Source organism: Andrographis paniculata, unplaced genomic scaffold, assembly GCF_009805555.1.
Source record: "Andrographis paniculata isolate CXL003 unplaced genomic scaffold, ASM980555v1 Contig69END, whole genome shotgun sequence".
Lineage (NCBI taxonomy): Eukaryota > Viridiplantae > Streptophyta > Magnoliopsida > Lamiales > Acanthaceae > Andrographis > Andrographis paniculata.
The window spans coordinates 5,441,915-5,461,181 of NW_026137605.1; the positions used below are offsets into that span (position 1 = coordinate 5,441,915).

Sequence of the window (19,267 nt, forward strand, 5' to 3'; positions counted from 1 at the left end):
TCATATTTTTATTTTTTATTTTTGCGTATCTTTAATGTACCAAGGAGAGTGAAGTTGTCCCGAAAATGAGATACCCACATCCTCCCAAAGAAAGAAAGAAAAACATAGTCCTGTAAGGGATGGTCAGGTGAGGTAGGGGTTGGACTTGTGACCGTGAGGTCATGGTTCAAACCCAATATCTATCTCGTCTTTAGCTCCTTGGCATTTCTATCAATAGTACTTGGTAAATTTTCTTGAGTTATTTTCTTTAATCGCCCATATTTCTATCAATAGTACTTGGTAAATTTTTTTTGGAATCTAAGTTAGCTTGGATCAATTGTTTGATCACTTCCTATAAAAGAGCAGTTGTATAAAAAGTTAGGATGATGACATTGGTGGATATTGTAGCATCATCATGATTATGAATCCTTTTGCATTTACTAGTGATCCATTCTACTTTCCTAAGCTTGATAATTCTTTTTGAATGGATGTATTCAGATTTTTAGCATCATTCTAGTATTTGTTTGGAACAATAACTTTGTTGATTTCTTCTTCTTTATTTTTCTTGGAAACTACTACTTTTATCTTAAATGCCTTCTTTGGCTTATTTGGTTAACTAACATATTGCATTTAATAACTTTAGCATTTTCCTTCACTTTCACATGAAGGTGCTCATCTTGCAAATAAGTAGATGAAAACCCTTCCTTAAGCATATAAGGAAGGGTTTTCATCTAATTGTTTGGAGTGATAAATATTTGTTCTTCGTTTTATTGCCTTAATAGTGATGATATATTGTAAGGAACATTTGTACTAATTTTTCAAAAGTCTTTGATATAATTGAAGTCCACTCACTTATATACTTTTTGTCTAAAGGGCATGGGAATAGACACTATAAGAAACTTGACTTTTTGGACCAATTGGAAAATTATAATGGTTGCTCATTTTTTGTGTAAAAGTCCTTTTGCGAAGACTTTGTTAAGAATTTTTTATAACATGTAAAATGAAAGTATGTTGCAAGTATCGGGTTCCAATCAACTTGACATATCAGTCCAAACTTAATATGCTAACTTAGCATCTAATCCCATCCATTCAAATAAAGATGCACCAACACCAATTCTATCAATCGAAATAACTATACACTAACACCGATCCCATCAATCTAGATAACGAGACACGATGACCAATCCCATCAATCCAAATCAAACGACACAACAACCCGCACCATAACGAAAACGATCGAAATGACAATGCAAACATAAAATCAATCCAATTCATGATGTAACCCCAACATGCCCAACAATCCAAACTAAATGACATAGATGACACCTCATGACCACGACTTGAAAATGACCACTACAATTGCAAGTCTCTTGGAACTTTAAATAATTTGTTCAAGCACTAGCCATCTTTCAAAGAAAAATGATATCGGGTATGAACTATATACGTTCACATGGCAAAATATGCATGTGTAAATATTGAGTAAATAAATGAGAGGTGACCCACATCGGTCATCGGCCAATCAATGAAATCTTTTAGAACACCTTCGAACATGGTGGATCCTCTAGGCCTATAGAAGGAATGAGCAAGTATGTCTTGGGCTTTGTGACACTCAAAACTTAGATTTTGACAAGCACAAGTGTGACATTTGTGATGCCATTAAAGGATTAAACAAAAAAGTTATTCTAATTGAAGAAAACGTGATGTAAAAGGAGTTGTATTTTACAATGAGTTGAAGGATGCAATTAGCCTTGTAGTGGAAACCAATTTAATAAATAGGAAAAACAAATTAAATAACTCTAAACTACGAATTAAACATTTACAACCATTAAAAGCCCTAAGATATAATTAGAAACATGTTCAAACTTACAAAAATAGTTCTGGAAGTCAGATACCATGCGTTTAATGCATATGAAAATACAGTAACAACTTCCTACACGTATTGAATTGGCTATTTCCACAATACAATTTGCAAAGAAAAAATTTCTATTTCGGCAGCACAACATGGACCCATAAAGTTATACATAGTTACAGCATCACACGGTCAATAAACAAGATGAGAAAATAGTAATTACCTTATACATAGTTATGCACTAAAATTGGACATTTTCATACAACCTTAGGGCAAATTTGGGTTGAGAATATTATTTCAAAACAAAAATGTATTTAAATACTGTTAGAGTAGTGTCAATCTTTTTTTTTTTTCAAAAATATCGCGATTGATTGATTTTATTCAAGGAAAATTCCAATGAGAACAATACGATGAATTGACAAACAATTATTGATCAAACAGTTTTGGGGTATTATAGAAATATATTTCAGATAAAATATAAAAATTGATATATATATATATATAATAAAAATAAATATCGTGTGTGTTCATGTAGTAATTTCAAAAACCTCGTCAAAAATAATTAAAAAAAATCTATTTGACTAGTGAGTGTCCAAATCTAACTTAGAAATTATATGAATATGCTATGTTTAATTAGAAAAAGTGCAATAAGTAATACAATCGAATGGACTGAAAACTAAGCAAACAACTAAAAGAAAATCTAATCTAATTAAAAAGTGATAAAATATATGTATAACAGGGAGGGTAAAGCGAGGTGTTAATGATTGAGATAAGTTGCATTCCTTAATGGTTAGGTTACCTTGGTTGAAATGTGCGAGATAATGATAGTGCAATAGCGAATAATTTTTGTATAATTGCAAGGTGATTGGAATCACACTTGTTCTCTTAAATTCAACTCTTTGACTCAATTGATATTTGAACTTAAGAATTACAATGAAATTTCAGATCCACAACTAAGAATATTATTTCAAAGCGAAGCCGCTATCACCTAACATTTCAACGACCTAATAGGCAAGCACTCATGTCTAATTAATTATAATTAAGTTATTTCACTAATGGTCTTATCCCTTAAATATCTCTCTTTAATAGGTGTTAAATTCAACTCACAAATAAACAAGTCGACAAGACTCCTATGTATTTTAATTTTTACGGACCAACTAATCTCTATTAACAATGCGGCACGATTATAGTCATGGATAGTTAACCTTTCTATCACACTTCTGCAATCTAACTTAAATAATTTAAGTATGATTGTGGGTGATAAGCGAAGAAGTATGATATTTCTCTAATTATGACTAAACTAAGAAAAATCTATTCTAAAATAAAGCTAAAACAAATGCACAAAATAAAGAAAAAATGAAGGATCAACTTGCTCGCTAAAAAGGATTGAAAAACTTGTATTATTAAATTAAATAAAAATATAAAAGATAAAAACAATGGAGAAATTGAGTATTTTAGGTGTGTGAAACGATGTGAATGGTGAGAATGATGTGAAAATAAGCAGTGAAAAGTGGTATTTATAGGGAAGAAAAGAGTTTTTAGAAGCCTAGTGATTACAACCGCACATAACTTACTAATAACTATCTATAACTTATTAATAACCAAATATAACTTACTAATAATTATATATATTCTAAAAGGTTCTAAAATAAAAATACATAAAACAACCAAAATGAGGCTAAGTATAAGAGTTGGTGCCATAAATGCAGTAGTTGGGAGTTGGCTAGAAAAATTAATGCAAACAGATTACTTGCTCGCTAATTCTGTGTAGTTTCATTGAGTTGAGTGCAGTTTTACTCATTTTTGTGCAATTTTGCTGGCTTTTGTGGAGTTTCACTAACTTATGTTTTTGTTGACTTATGTATAGATTTAGTTGGGGATTAGTTGCAACAATTGATGGATTCTCTAATTTTTTACTCAATTGGTACTTGACCTTAGAGTTATAATGAGAACTTCAAATTCACAGTTAAGAACATTATCTAAGAGAAAAGTCTCTATTATTGAACATTTATATGACCCGGTTGGAAAACACTTATGTCTAATTAATTATTACTTAAATTGTTTAATTAGTGGACCTATTCTTTTGATACCTCTCTTTAGTCAGAATAACTAAGTAGGTCGACGAGGCTCTTGTGTGCTTAGTTACTAAAAACTACATAATCTATGTTAACAATGCTACACGATCATAGATATAGATAGCTAATCCCTCTCTGCCTTCCACAATCTTATCGAAAATCTAACTTAAATAACTCAAATGTAAACATAAAAGTGTGTGTGAATAAAATAAAGAAATAAATAAAAATATAATAACTTTATTTCAAAGGAAAATAGTAAATATGTTCTACATTAATTATACTAAAAATAGGGTAAATTCCACTAGAAAATGATTCCGGCGGTGGCTAAGGAAGGTTAGGGGTGGAGAACTTCCATAAAGTCTCTAACCGCTATGTTAAACTGCCAAATAGAGCTCCTTAAAATTTGATCACTAAGAGAATTACAAAAAATGCAAGTACTGAATGCATAAAAGAACATATATTATACAATGGTTAACCAATATTTATAGGCTTCAGAGTGGCAATTGGACGGTTAATTTGGTAGTTGAGACAACTGGACAGTTAGACAGCTAAGTAGTTAAAACCGTTGAAGTTGTCATAACTCTCAGCCTTTGCGTGCCCCCTTTGATTTCTTCGCTAGAATTGACACAGATCTTTCTCGTAACAGCATGGGTCGCACAGGACTATGTGTTTGGAGTGAAAGACGTCACTCAGGATAGCGAACACCTTCATTGTGAGTCTGGGATGAATGGTAGCTCCACCATGAAGCTCGCTTTCTCTAAGGTAGGACCTAGATTTTCTTGCATATGATTTGCTTAGACGGGTAGAGTTCGCTGGCCTTTGGGACTTGGGCAGAAAATAGTTTGTCTTAGAGAGTTCGCTGAGCTGTCTGTCTTTCTCCGCTTCGCTGAATATGGATAATTTAGGTCTGCACTTAGCTTATTTTGGACTTATACTTAGAAAATCTCATATAAGGAGATCATCTCAAGCAAAATATATCAGTAATGTATGACATAAATTAGATATTATGATGACTTTTGCACAAAAATACAAATAAAAAATATATTTTGAAAGTAAAAAATATGCTCAAATTTAGATTTATCAATCGGATTTCTATTGTAAGGGTTTTGAGATACTTAAAATATACTCAAAATCTAGACTTATGTTTTTGAAATATCCTCCAATGCTTGAATGATATTATCATGCTGATTGAATATCGGGTTGTTGTGACTCATTCTTTACAAGCGGATACATGTTCATGCTCGAATGAGGTGTTGTGTTGTGAAATTGACATAGAAACCGGCATAGCCCAATCCTTGATGGAATAAAAATTTATCTCTTTGGATAGAAACATGAGAAAAAGCCGAATGGCTTCGATGACTCTTACAAAAGATTCTATGTTGGAAAAAAATCAGTGCCTACAATAACGAAACATTATGATAGCCAAACAAAAATTATAAGGACAAATAATGTGATGTCCAATGATAAATCGAGATATAGTCATCATTCACATATTACCGTATGAGAATTAATCTTAAGATTAATAATCTTATCATACTATGCAAAGTCTTAAAAAAAACCTGGCCGATCCGCTAACTAAAAGATTAAGTTGAGATTCATTTTAAAAGTTAATCGGATGAATGAGTGTGAAAACCACATTTAAGAACAATTATAGTGAACACTTAACTATGATGAGTGAAGATCCCCCAAACATGTTAGGAAATCAAACTACATAAGTTTATGTCCAAAATCGGTTGAGCAGAAAATCTATAAATAGACTTAAATTCTTAGAAAATTTACAAACCAAATAACTTAAAGTATTTTAGACATTTTTAGAGTTTGATTTCAATTTTTTTTTAATACTATTAACTTTTATATTTTTCTATAAACATACACAATTGTTACAAATATTTTCGGGTATAGTTTCCATGACTCTTTAAAATTACAATATAAGTCACGATAGTATCCATGCTTTTTTCATTATCGTGAAATACTATTTACAACTATTCAAAATAACAACAAAAAGTAACAAAATTGTTTCCTATATCATTATTTTTGTTTACGTATATTGAAATTGAATAATTTTTGTGATTATTCAGTACTGGTTAAAATTATGATATAAAAACCAAAGTATTCATACCATCTTAGTTCTACATATATTTCCAAAAATATAACTATTTATGATTACATTATAAATAATTTCATTTAATTATTATATTTTAATTTAATATATTGCATATATGACCGAATATTATTCATAGCTATTTATAGTAATCATTTAAATGTATTGTTAAATTTAAAATTTTTTACCTATGATATATTTAAGAAAAAAGTGATTGAATTTGCGAAAAAAATAAAATAAAATAAAATAATTGTTAGACAATTGATGAAATGATAAATTGCATACCCCTTGTTTTAGTACAAACGCGTAAAATATCTTATGCTTTGGGTTTATTTGTTAAGTGTTTTGATTTGAAGAATTATTTTATTTGAGGTATAAGAAATCGCATCGATAATAAAAAAAGTTACTATATTATATAAAAAATTAACTTTTATAAGAGGATAAACTATACATTGAGAATCGTATCGAAATATATTTTTTGGACAAATAAATTATTTATTTATTGTGTAAAAACCCCTTGTATTATATTTTTACGGGTAAATTATATAACTCCCCCTTATGTTTTAGTAAAAATGCACAAAACAACTTGTGTTTTATTTATTGCGTGAAACTCCTTGTGTTAATGTAAAGTTTGCACGAAACACCTTTCTTATCCAAAACTGATATTTAGTTCTAAATAAATACCTAAATTACGCAAGTTTTATACAAATAAAAAGCGCAAAATATCTTAAATAATTTTTTTGCATTAAATAAATAAATAAATAAATAATTTATTAATCCTTCATTTTATAGTGTTTTGAGACAAATTTTTGTCTGATTTTTATAAAAATTATAAAAATAAATGATTGATCAATTATTTAGTTATTTATTTTATTCAAAAAAAATATTTAAGATATTTTATGTTTTTTATTTCTATAAAACTTACGTAATTTAGGTCTTTATTTCGAACCAAATATCAGTTTTGGACAAGGAGGGTGTTTCATGCAAACTTTCCATTAATACAAGGGGATTTTACGCAATAAATAAAACACATGGTATTTTGTGCATTTTTAGTTTAACACAAGGATGTGTTATATAATTTACCCTATTTTTACACAAGATATTTGTGATTGTAAACACGCACTTACTTTTATAAAAGTAAAACAGATAAAATATATTAAACAACCTTATTTGAATAAAATAAAGAATTGATCAATTTTTTTATTTTATATATACATTTTTCTTTTGTAAAAATTAGGTAAGAGTTCGTATAAAAAAATATTAAACGAATAGTTGATAAATTATTTAGTTATTTATGTAATTTATTTATTTTTATAAAACTTGCATAATTAGATGTATGTTCACAATCAAACATTAGCTTTAAATGAAAAGAATATTTTGTGCATAGTTTAATTTAACAAAAAAATATTCATGCAGTAAATTCGTATCTCATTTTTACTAAAATACAAATGTATTATATAATTATCGTTTGATGAAATTCAAAAAGTTAAGTACAACATTGAAATAATTTTACATACTTCTCTCGTTCCAATTCAAAGTATCATTTTTACAATTTTTGTTTGACCCACTCAAAAGTATCAACTTCTTAGTATAATACAAGTATTTTATATACAAATATAAAAATATTCATGTTTTTACACAAATTACAAAATATCATTATTTTATTTGTACCTTTTAAGAGCAAAAATATCAAATTATCTTATATATTTCCACTAACCAATAAAATACTTATTATTTCTTAATCCATTAGAAAAAAGTAAATGACCAATTTGAAATGAGACGGAATAAGTATTAAATAGATAAGATCAATTTTTTTTTTTAAAAAAATGAGGAATATATTTTAAATATATACTTTGGTAGTTGGTGAATGTTTTTGATGTAATGACATATTTACCCTTATGTATTAATTTATCTTTCTTCATCCGCTAATTAAATTGTAGAACACCATTAAAGTTCTATATCAACCATTAAAAAACACTACTTATTAAAAAGTCTACCGTATACACAAATTAAACATAGACACTTTACTCATACACTGATTTTGCCAAATTATACCTGAAACAATTATGTGACATTAAACCACTACAAATAAATTTTCAAGTTTAAAAAAATTAAACCATAAACCACATATAATTACATTTCATAGGTGATTCATTACAAAGTCAGTGGTTTGGAGGAAAATCACCCTAATTCAGCACCAAAAACAACTTGCAGTGAGAAAGAGAAATCAGTAGACGTCACAATTAATTACGATAACGTAAAAATCAATAGGCATCGCTATAAATTAGTAGGTTGGGAGGATGAAATCTGCAATACTTAATAGCATTGCTCAATTTTTGTTGCAAGGGTCAATGACTGGGAAACCAGATTATGGAAAATTCACTAAATCAAGTTCCAAGTTTGGTGTTATAAGAAAGGTGATCCATAGAGTATGGAAGAAAGCTCAAGAACAGTTGCGATCAAGTCAACCTATTTCTTTATGTAGTAAAAAAATAGCCCAATGTCGTGTTAAAAAGAAGCCATTTGATAAAACCACTTTGCAAAAGATTCCCGTACACAAAAAGAAGGAACTTATAGAAATATAGCAAAAGAGATGCATGTAAGCAAGAAAACTATCGGGTATTAGGCAAAGACGGATCTGATTAGACCACACACCAATGCTATACAATTAAAAAAAAAAAAGAAAAAAAAAAAGGCCTTCCTTAAGTGAGAAGAACAATATATAGAAGTTGAAGTTTAGCCTCAAATCATTGCAGATTAATAATGAGTTGAAAGCAGTCAAATTTAGAAGCATGACACAAATTGTTTATATAGATGAGAAATTGTTCAGTCTCATAAAATAGACTCAGAGGTACTACTTAGCACCGGATGAGATAGAGTCATATTGGTCCTGTCAAAGTAAAAGATTCATCACCAAAGTAATATTTTTATGTGCAGTTGCTAGACCTATGTATGATCTGAATGGAGAATGCATAATTGACGAAAAAATAAGCAATTTTCTTTTTACCGAAAAAGTTCCAGCCCGAACAAATAATAAGATAGGGCAGCTGGAACAATGATTACAAAACCATTGGAATCATCACTAAGGAAGTCACCAAAGAGCTTCTAAAAAAAATGTATGTTACTACACCTTGTACTAATGTGACTCGACTTCTTTAGACCTCAGAAATATATCATCATCGGGTTAATGATCATAGATATAAGTCTCCTAAATAAGTATTAGAAAAATTAATCTTTATTGGTGATGTTATTACAAGTGATCCCAGAAATAAATGAAAAGTAACCTATCGAAAAAGATAGGAACATTACCATTCAGCAAGATAACGCAAAGCCTTACATCAACAACGATGATCCCGATTTCAGAAAAGCAACAAGCAGTGACAGATTCAACATAAGTTTGGTGTTTCAACCACCAAACAGCCCCGACACAAATATGAATGATTTGGGAGGGTTTTAGGCATTGCAATCTTTACAAATTACCATACCAGGTACTACAGTGGATGATATGCTTGAAGCAGTTCATAAATCATTTCAAGAGCTCTCAAACATCACTTTAGATTCAGTTTTTGTACGTTTGAAAGCATGTCTTCGAGAAATAATAGCCAATTTTGGCTTAAACAATTACAAGATCTCTCACACAGGGAAAGACTCATTAAGGAGGTCAGGAAATCTTTCAAAAGACCTACAAGTGGACCTTGAAATGATCAAGATATCTATTGATCATTTGATGGATGCAAATGAAGTCGAAGATTTGGAAGAATTTATAACCTCTCTTGAGGAATTTTAGAAGATGAAACTTTTTAGTGCTGTAAAAGGGACTTTGAGTGTAGTAAAAATGGACTTTTGAGTATGTAAAGATTTTGTTTATTGCTGTAAAACACCTCAACTTACATAGGTTGTTTAAGCAATAAACATAAGTCAATTGCGTAGACTAGGGCCATGAAGTTCTACATCTCTCACAATTTTTGTATCACATAATATATTTTTGGTTTGATGGACAATATATAAGTATACCAAAACAATGTTAGTTATCATAGAGTATTGTCAATTCACTCTCAAAAATATATTCACACTACTCTCTCCGAAAATAATCTTCATCGAGTATGGGCAGTGTGTGTACAAGTTTGAATGCACATGCGGTTGCGTTACTTAGTTAATAAGTCTTCATGACCAATATGCATTACTCACACAATAAGGGAAGTAATAGTGCACTCTAGAATAATAATCATCGTTGAGTAAGCCTGTGTGTATCAATTTTAATGCACATGTGGTTGCATTACTTAAAAGTAAGCCTCCAAACAATATGCATTACACACACATCAAAGAACCTATATTGCACAAAAAAATGCTTAGAAAAATTCCTATTTCAACCCAAAAAATGCAAATTCCGCCTTAAAATTCCGATAAATAAAGCAACATAATGTATACATTAGAAAACTCGGGCAAAGACATGGCAAGAGGACCGTAAATCCTCAAGAACTCATGGACGACCTCAGAAACAACGGCAGAGTGACCTCTGGCAAGAGATCTCCACCATCCCTTTTAGGGTTTATGCCCACAGGAGCAACAAAGATAGACTCATCATTGGAATCCGGCACAACCATCCGGTAAAAAATGTTGGGAGATTCCGACACCTCAGACGAGTAAATCCGAAGCTATACAAAGAAATAGTTTACAAAAAGTTAATCATAGATGAAAATATAAGAGAAAAATAAATTAGCTTTTGAAATCACTAAAGTCCGGTGCATACTCACCATCGAAGGTCCCGAAAGTCTTCGAAACCATGGATCTGTAAAGATCCGAACCTATATCATCGGAATCAGGCACGAACTCACCCTCGAAGATCGGAGAGGTCTCCAGAACAACGAATCTATAAAGATCTGTATCATAAAGTGGTATCTCTTCAACGCCGTAGTTAGCTCCCAAACACAAATCCGGAGCTGTAAATGGCACAACGATACTCGGACTTCACCACCGTTCTTAGCTCCGGCACTATCGACACCCTTACTGGCCATTTTGGCAATTGACGGTGAAGGAAGAATAATGACGTGGGAACCCGCAACCGCTACGCAAAAGTGCACATAGGATAAACCCTTGGCCGAACCTAATACCCTGTAAACTAGGTTCGTTAAGGTAAGTCACATTAGGCGGACCATGTGTGGTAGGTGACCTAGAGGCGTTGGGGGTTTGAACCCATGACCTCATAGTCTCATTCCTTACGGGACGTAATTTGATTTCATTTTGTTTATGTGTAATTGTGAGTAAATTTGTTTGTAAATGATTAATGATTTAATTAATGTGTAATTTTTGTGTGTTAAGTTAAATAGTGTGTAAAATTATTGTAGTGACTTTGATGTAAATTTGTATGGATATAGGGGTATTTATAATTTTAAGTGTAAACGAGTTACTAAATAAGAAAATGGATATTATGTTTGGACATCCAAAAATAGCAAAATATTTACTTTATGGCTGGACGAAGAGAGTATTAATTAACAATGTATAAAATAAATACATTTATGATCAATAACGGATTTGTAGTATTTTTTAACGATTCTCTATAAATATTATTAAAAAAATACAATATACATATACATTAATATAATATAAATATATATACTTTATCTATTAACAATTTAACATAAAATATTATTTTTTATATTACCAACATAATTCTCTGTACCTGACATACAAAATACATTCATCCAAAATACAAATCGAACAAACTCATTCATTTATATAAACACAAAAATAATGATTTGTTTGTTTCGTGAAAACAATCCAACACATTTTAAAAAAAAATTAATGTATTATACACATTCATTATTTTTATATTATTCTACACAATTTCATATATTTCACACATAAAAAAAATTCAGTCAAACAATTTTATAAAACAAATGAACCCTTTGAAGAAGATAACCAGATTAGCATGGTAGATGATTAATAATTTTCGAAAATTAATAATTTATAATTATTTATTTATATATTTATTTTAAAGTAACTCCTAACAAATTTTTTGGTAGTTGATGTTTCAAAAAATACATATATAGTTTCAAATAAAAATAATTTTATCCGATATTTTAAATAAATAAAAAATATACTAATATTTTTGTACTAGTATTATGATAATATGATGGGTGGGCTGGACTGGGCTGGGCTGATATATATTTCCACAATTCGATATATTAATAATAATCTCCAATCCGTTATATATATAAAAAAAATACTAACAATCTCCGATCAAAAAAATAATAATCTCCGTTTTAACAGCGCGCAGCGTCAAGAATGGTAATTCCCAACCGTGTTGGTGTTGCTCAGTTTAGTTCAAATTAACCCGGAAACGAAACTATGAAATAAAAGGGATGATGGGATCAATTAGTTCTGTTGAACAAGAAAACGAAGAAGCAGCAGCAGCAAGGATCAATTAGTATATCCAGAAAACCCAGATCCAATGCGATCCCAAATTTGTCTGCCCAAAATTAAAACAGTTTCTTAAACCCCTCAAATCAAATCTGACGGAATTTCTTCTTGTGGTCAATGTAAAAGCTCTCGCTCTCTCAATTACTTTCCTTCCATTTTTCCAAAATCCCTGAGAAATTTTATTGCTATTTGTCCTCAGCATATCGTAATTCTGTTTAGTTTCCTCTGCATGTACGAATTGATTTAATTGCCTGCCTGCCTGATTTGGAGTGGTAAGCATTACGATTTGTGTTATGTTTTATAAAATTCTGTATATCCTTGTCAGTATGTTGATTAGATTTGTCTAATTAGAGGTGGGAATCTCAGTTTTAATTTAAATATGCAAGACGATTACAAAGAGCAGCCGCTTGGAAAAGTTGAGGAGGAGATTCACGACGTAGAAGAAGGCGAGATATCGGATTCCAACTCCGTTGAAGAAATTACGGAAGAGGTCTTTAATACTAAGCAGCAAGCAACGGCATCTTCTCCGCCGCCCCTGAAAAATATTACTAATTCGAATATTAGTAATGTTATTAACACTAATAGTGGTGGAAGTGGGGCTAGGGTTTGGACAATGAGAGATATATACAAGTATCAGATTGCTTCAAACACTACTTATAAAGGTTTGCATAACTTGGCTTGGGCTCAGGCAGTTAATAATAAGCCTTTGGATGAGGTTTTTGTTATGGTGGAGGGTGGTAGCAACAATATCAGTAATGGAATGAATTATGCCAGTGGCCTCATGAATGCTTCAAATGGCAATGAGGAGAGGATTGTTATAGATGTGGAGGAGGATGAGGGTGAGAAGGAGGAGGGTGAGTTGGAGGAGGGTGAGATTGGCTTAGATTCTGAGTTGATTTTAGGAAATAGAGATTCAATAAAGGAAGAGGTAGAAGGTCAAGCGAATGCTAGTGATCAGCTAGAAACGAGCAAGCTCCTTTTTTCAATAAAAGAGGAGCTCGAGCATCTGAGTGTAGCTGATGTACAAAAGTAAGTCAGCCATGAGTTATTGGTTATTATCTGCTTATCACCATCAATGGTGAAGAAAATTGAACCTTTGTGTCTGTGCAGAGCTTATGAACATTTTTGTTCCAGCTTGGAAACAACAGCAGACAGTTTGCATAAAATGGTTCTGGAAGTTTCTTTGGTTGAGAAAGAAACTCTTGTTCAGCTGTTGTTAACCATAATTCAGAGACTTTACATGGTATGATGTTTGAACTGATTCTTGATATTTATCCTCTATTTTTGCCACTCTGTCTATGTTTTCCGTGGACTGATTAAATATTTATGTATAGTTAATTTTTCCATTGATGGACCTCTGCCAAAATGCTTACATGTGGGTACTTGTAGGTGTTGTCTTCCATGACTCTGAGCCTCAAGGAGCAAAACAAAGTCATGTTGCTGAGGTTTACATTTGGATCGTAACCTATGTTGGACTTTCCATTTTTTGGTATCATTCTTGAGTTATGTATCATATTACCTTTGTTAATCTGCATGCAGATTGCTTGCTCACCTAACAAGCTTGAAGCCTCCTCTCTTTTCTTCACCACAGTTGAAAGAGGTGCAGGTTTTCCGTGTTCCTTCTCCACCCAAAGGCTCTAAATTATTGAATCATTTATGGTAGTTATTTTGTCTCATAGGCATGCATTATCTCAGGTGGGGGCAGTTATGTTTTCCCTGGAATCTTCCACTTCTGCTTCAAGCAATGACTATAATAACTGGAAACAGGAAGCTCGGGCGTTAAATACAACTGATTTGAATTTGTTGATTGGGAATACTAACAATGATGTGGCTCATCTCAGGAACTCTGGAGTAGAATCTAGTTCCTCTGGATTACTTGATCAATCTGAGGACAGTATTTTGCTTCAAAATTCGAAGTTAGGGACACTTACTTCTAGGCCCAAAGGCTCGCCGACCCTACCGTTGCTGGATCTTCACAAAGATCACGATGCAGATAGTCTTCCTTCACCAACTCGAGATCTTTCTGCCCCTTTCCCTTTTGACAGGGGATTAATTCAAGAACGTGGGTTCTTGAAACCTGAGTGGCCTGTTCCCCAAAAATCTCATGAAAGAGAAAATTTGCTTCTGCATCCTTATGAAACTGATGCTGTCAAAGCTGTCTCTAGTTATCAGCAGAAATTTGGTTGGGGTTCCTTCTATATGAGTGACAAGCTTCCCAGTCCTACTCCTTCGGAAGACGATGGTGCTAGTGGGGATGCTGACATCAATGAGGAGGTTTCATGTTCTATCATTCAAAGTGCTAGTACTGTTGAGAACACGTCAATCTTGGGGCCCCCAGTTGTTTCCTCCACTGCTCAAATGGACACTGTGGGTGCTCCAGATATTAGTAATCCCAAGAATATTAGTTCTGTCAGTGGCTTCCAAAATCCAATGCTGAAGTCCTCAGCAAGAAGAAGGGATCCTAGGCTTCGAGTAGTCAATTCTGATGCAGGTACCAAGCCTCTAAGTCAAGGAATCTCTTCCCCAGGGAACGTGTCTAGAATGGAGCCCGTTGATGTGATGAACTCACAAAAGCAGAAGACGCTTGAGGAACTAGTTTTGGATGTGCCTGCACTGAAAAGGCAAAGAAATGAATTATCAGGTACAAACACAACACCGCCGCCGGTTTGCATAACCTCTCCAGTAACATGTCCAACACCTCTACCATCTAATGGTCCTGTTACTACACCATTAAAATGTCAAAGCGAAAAACTGCCGGCAATATATTCCAATGCAACTGCTTCTCTTAATTCTCTATTGAGAGAGATAGCTGTGAACCCATCCATATGGATGAATATACTCAAAGTGGAAAGTCAAAAGTCTTCTGATGATGCCAAAAGTATGACACATGTTCCAAACACGAATGTAATCCCAGGTGCTTTGCCATCAACAGCAAATCGGCCTTTAACCTCAACCCTCAGGAACACATCTGTGGGAATAATTAACAATTATAGTCAGGTATTATCTGCTGTAGACACTGTGTGCAGCTTCATTTTTTATTATTTTCATGTACACTTATGCATCACTGGTGATTCTGACTCTTCAAAATTCTCTGGGCTCCATTTTTAACATTGCTCCTCCCAATTTTTGATCCATTTGATATTATGGAAGAATAAGAATAGGATACATATCAAATTACCTTTGTTAGTGTAGTCTTTTGAAACAGGGTCTGATAACGTATCAGTTAGGTTACTTTAGTGAGTGGAATCATTCTTACTGCTTTGCTTTAAGGTTACTGACAATCTAGTTGTTGATCAAATATGCAATTTACAGGAGGAATTTGGAAAAGTTCGAATGAAACCTCGCGATCCACGGCGTATTCTTCATGCAAATGCTCATACACCACAGGCAAGTGTAACTGTTGGTTATGATCAGCTTAAAGTAAATGATGCATTTGCTTTGCCCGTAATGGACAACTTGAGCAACCTAAGGCAAGAAGATCAATCTGAGAAGAATTCAGTGTCTTCCAGTGGCAAGAAACCACCTGACATAGAAATGCAATTCACTAGTAACTTGAGAAATATTGCTGACATGGTGTCTGTATCTCAAGCACCAATGTCTTCACCTGTTCTTCTGCAGACTCCACCACAGCAAGTACAGAGCCATCAAGCTGGAATAGAGACAAAAGGAGTATTTTCTGACTCTGTTAGCTTGAGAAAGAGCAGTGATGTGATTTCAGATTTGGCTATTGCTTGTCCTTATCGAGCATTGAATGTAAATGCATGGAATGATGTTGACCACCTACTTGAGGGCTTTGATGACCAGCAAAAAGCTGCTATCCATAGAGAGAGAGCGAGGAGGCTAGATGAACAGAAGAAACTGTTTAGTGCTCGCAAACTCTGTCTGGTGTTGGATCTAGATCATACTCTTCTAAATTCAGCTAAGGCAAGAAAATGTTATGCTTTTTAATCAATTACCCAAAAAGTACAAGTCTTACGTTTGACAATTTTTCTCTTTTTCCAGTTTGTTGAAGTTGATCCGGTGCATGATGAGAAGCTGAGAAAGAAAGAAGAACAGGATCGTGAAAAGCCCCAGAGGCATCTATTTCGGTTACCTCATATGGGAATGTGGACAAAATTGCGGCCTGGAATATGGAATTTCTTAGAGAAGGTGATCATAAAGAAACTTTTAACAGTAGCGTGAATCATATCCACTTAATTGTTATTGTCTTGAAGTTCATTGTTTTCATCTTAGGCAAGTAAACTCTATGAGCTGCATCTCTATACCATGGGAAACAAATATTATGCCACTGAAATGGCAAAACTGCTTGATCCTAAAGGGGAGCTGTTTTCTGGACGTGTTCTATCACGTGGAGATGATGGGGAATCATTTGATGGGGATGACAGGGCTCCTAAGAGTAAGGACTTGGATGGGGTTTTGGGTTTGGAGTCTGGAGTTGTCATTATAGATGATTCTATACGTGTCTGGCCACATAACAAACTAAACTTGATAGTTGTGGAAAGGTAAGGATGACTTGCTCTGTTGAGAGACTGTTGAATTTTGTACTTGGAAATACAGAAGTGTGTAAATTTCTTAAACCCATCCCTCTCACTCTCTCTCTCTTTTGTGCAGGTATATTTATTTTCCATGTAGCAGACGCCAATTTGGGTTACCAGGTCCTTCCCTTCTTGAGATTGATCATGATGAGAGACCAGAAGATGGAACATTAGCAACTTGTTTGGCGGTGAGTTTGCACTTGGCGTATAAAAATGTCGTATATTTTGTAATCCTTACAACTGAATAAAGCATGTAGTTGCATCTTTTCTTCATTATTGATGGATTCTAAGGATAGGATTAGGTGTGTTCTGGAGTTGGAGGGGATATATAAAAAGGTTTTTGATTCTAGATGCAATGAATTCTTCCAATTTGTGATTAAGCATATTCCATATGCAGATTATTGAGAGGATACATCGCAACTTCTTCGCAAATGAGTCATTGGATGAAGCGGATGTTAGAAACATCTTAGCTTCTGAGCAGCGCAAGATTCTTGCTGGTTGTCGTATTGTTTTCAGCAGAATGTTTCCAGTTGATGAAGCCAATCCTCACATGCATCCAATATGGCAGACAGCTGAGCAATTTGGTGCCGTGTGCACCACTCAGATAGATGATCAGGTTACTCATGTAGTTGCAAATTCACGTGGAACCGACAAGGTACACTAAATTTTAGCCTTTGTTTGCCTGCTTACATTTTTACTTTAAGTAAGTCTGTAGCAATTTAATGAGTGAGTGTTTTTTACAAGAAAAAAAGCCTCTGATTTTTGCCAATCCTTCTTTCCAAACAGGTGAATTGGGCCATGGAGACAGGAAAATTTGTGGTACATCCTAACTGGTAAGGACTCTCACACATAATGTTGTGAATATACATAACATGATGTATTTCCTGCATTACTGTTGCATTAAGATGTTCCCCTACTAAATCACTTGTGCAGGGTGGAAGCATCAGCTTTGTTATATAGAAGAGCTAATGAGCCCGAATTTCCTGTTAAGGAGGGTTAACAAAACAAAACAAAACAAAAAAAAAAAAAAAAAAAAAAGGGAAAAATCTCACCATATCTTGGTCTTCAATCTATTGTCTGGCAAGGAGAAGAGGATCCATCATCCTTCATATATGGTTTGAGTTGAGATCGATAAAATTTGGTATTGGTAAGTCGGTCTTGTGTTGGCTTGGCAGGCAGAACCTACCCTTCCCTTACACCCTTACACTCGCTGGACAAAGACACGTAAAGGGTAGAAGGGATGGGATGATGATGTTTTCTTGAGGGAGTGCATGTGCATGTGATCTTATTATACGCACGCATGTGCGTCTGGGAGACAGAATGGGCAGAAGGCATTGAATCGATCATAACTCGTCCTCCTCCTCCGGGCAGGCCTGCCAAAGTTATGATGCTTGCTTGACTGACCCCAATTAAAAATTTTGAAAGGGTTGCTTATAAATAAATGTGTGGAGGATGGATGGATGGATGGGTTTGAAATATAAGAATGGAGATGAGAGTACCTACCTCTGCATTAAATACAAAATTTTCTAATTGACCTAATAATAATATGATGATAATACTTAGTATAAAGCCCAAACAAGGAGTGGAGGGTGAGGAAGGACGGACGACTTTGGGGAGGTAGAAGTTAAATGTTGCCGAAGGCTCGCATGAGCACCAACACCTAGCTAATCTCAATCTCTCTCTCTCTCTCTCTCTGCATTTAGAAGCATGAAGTTTTTCTCACTCAGGGTAGGGTAGGGTAGGGCTGCCTTCTATACTGGAGTACATAATGCCGGATTGATCATGATCATGATCATGGAGTTAGCATTTTGGTATTGAATCAAAACCTTACCTTACCTGCCCAGTAGCAAAATATGACGATGGTCCGGTCCGGTCCAGTCCAGTCCGGTTCCTAATTAGTTACTCCCTCCGCCGTGACTTCTTTTCTCTTCTTTTCTTTTTTGGCCAAGATCTCTTTCTACTTAAAATTCATTTATTTTTATATTTTTTTAATTAACAAATATTTTTATTTATTTTTAAAATTTTTTATTTTTTATAAAATTAATTTATGTTAATGATAAATAAATAAATATTTTATTTTATTTATTTTTAGTATATAAAATTTTATCTTTTACAAAATAATGTGTATATATTTTATTGAGATATAATATTAAAAATATTTAAATATATATTTTTTATTTTTTTTAATCATTAAGTAATTGACCAATATATCTAAATTTCCGGGCCCAAACGAAATGAACCATCTTTGCCTGGAGAGAGTAGTTCACACTCCCTTCACTCCACCCTACAACCAAACAAGCAAAGAATG

At 33.2% G+C, this 19,267-nt stretch overlaps 1 protein-coding gene across 8 annotated transcripts; it reads left to right on the forward strand.

Moving 5' to 3' along the window:
- The first annotated feature begins 12,287 nt into the window (after window positions 1-12,287).
- LOC127263690 (RNA polymerase II C-terminal domain phosphatase-like 3) lies at window positions 12,288-18,005 on the forward strand. Of its 8 annotated transcripts, none has more exons than XM_051292854.1 (14): window positions 12,288-12,696; window positions 12,776-13,453; window positions 13,535-13,667; window positions 13,814-13,869; window positions 13,964-14,030; window positions 14,120-15,421; window positions 15,737-15,811; window positions 16,043-16,348; window positions 16,427-16,573; window positions 16,658-16,926; window positions 17,036-17,147; window positions 17,357-17,614; window positions 17,746-17,792; window positions 17,893-18,005. In XM_051292854.1, exons 2-14 carry the CDS (start codon window positions 12,804-12,806, stop codon window positions 17,957-17,959), a joined length of 3,489 nt encoding a protein of 1,162 aa, XP_051148811.1. In that variant the 5' UTR covers window positions 12,288-12,696; window positions 12,776-12,803; the 3' UTR covers window positions 17,960-18,005. The 8 variants fall into 8 exon arrangements, with proteins under 8 accessions (XP_051148811.1, XP_051148807.1, XP_051148808.1 ...); XM_051292850.1 differs by having other exon boundaries at window positions 12,289-12,543; window positions 12,624-12,696; window positions 15,737-16,348; XM_051292851.1 differs by having other exon boundaries at window positions 12,289-12,543; window positions 12,624-12,696; window positions 12,791-13,453; window positions 15,737-16,348.
- Window positions 18,006-19,267: the final 1,262 nt, after the last annotated feature.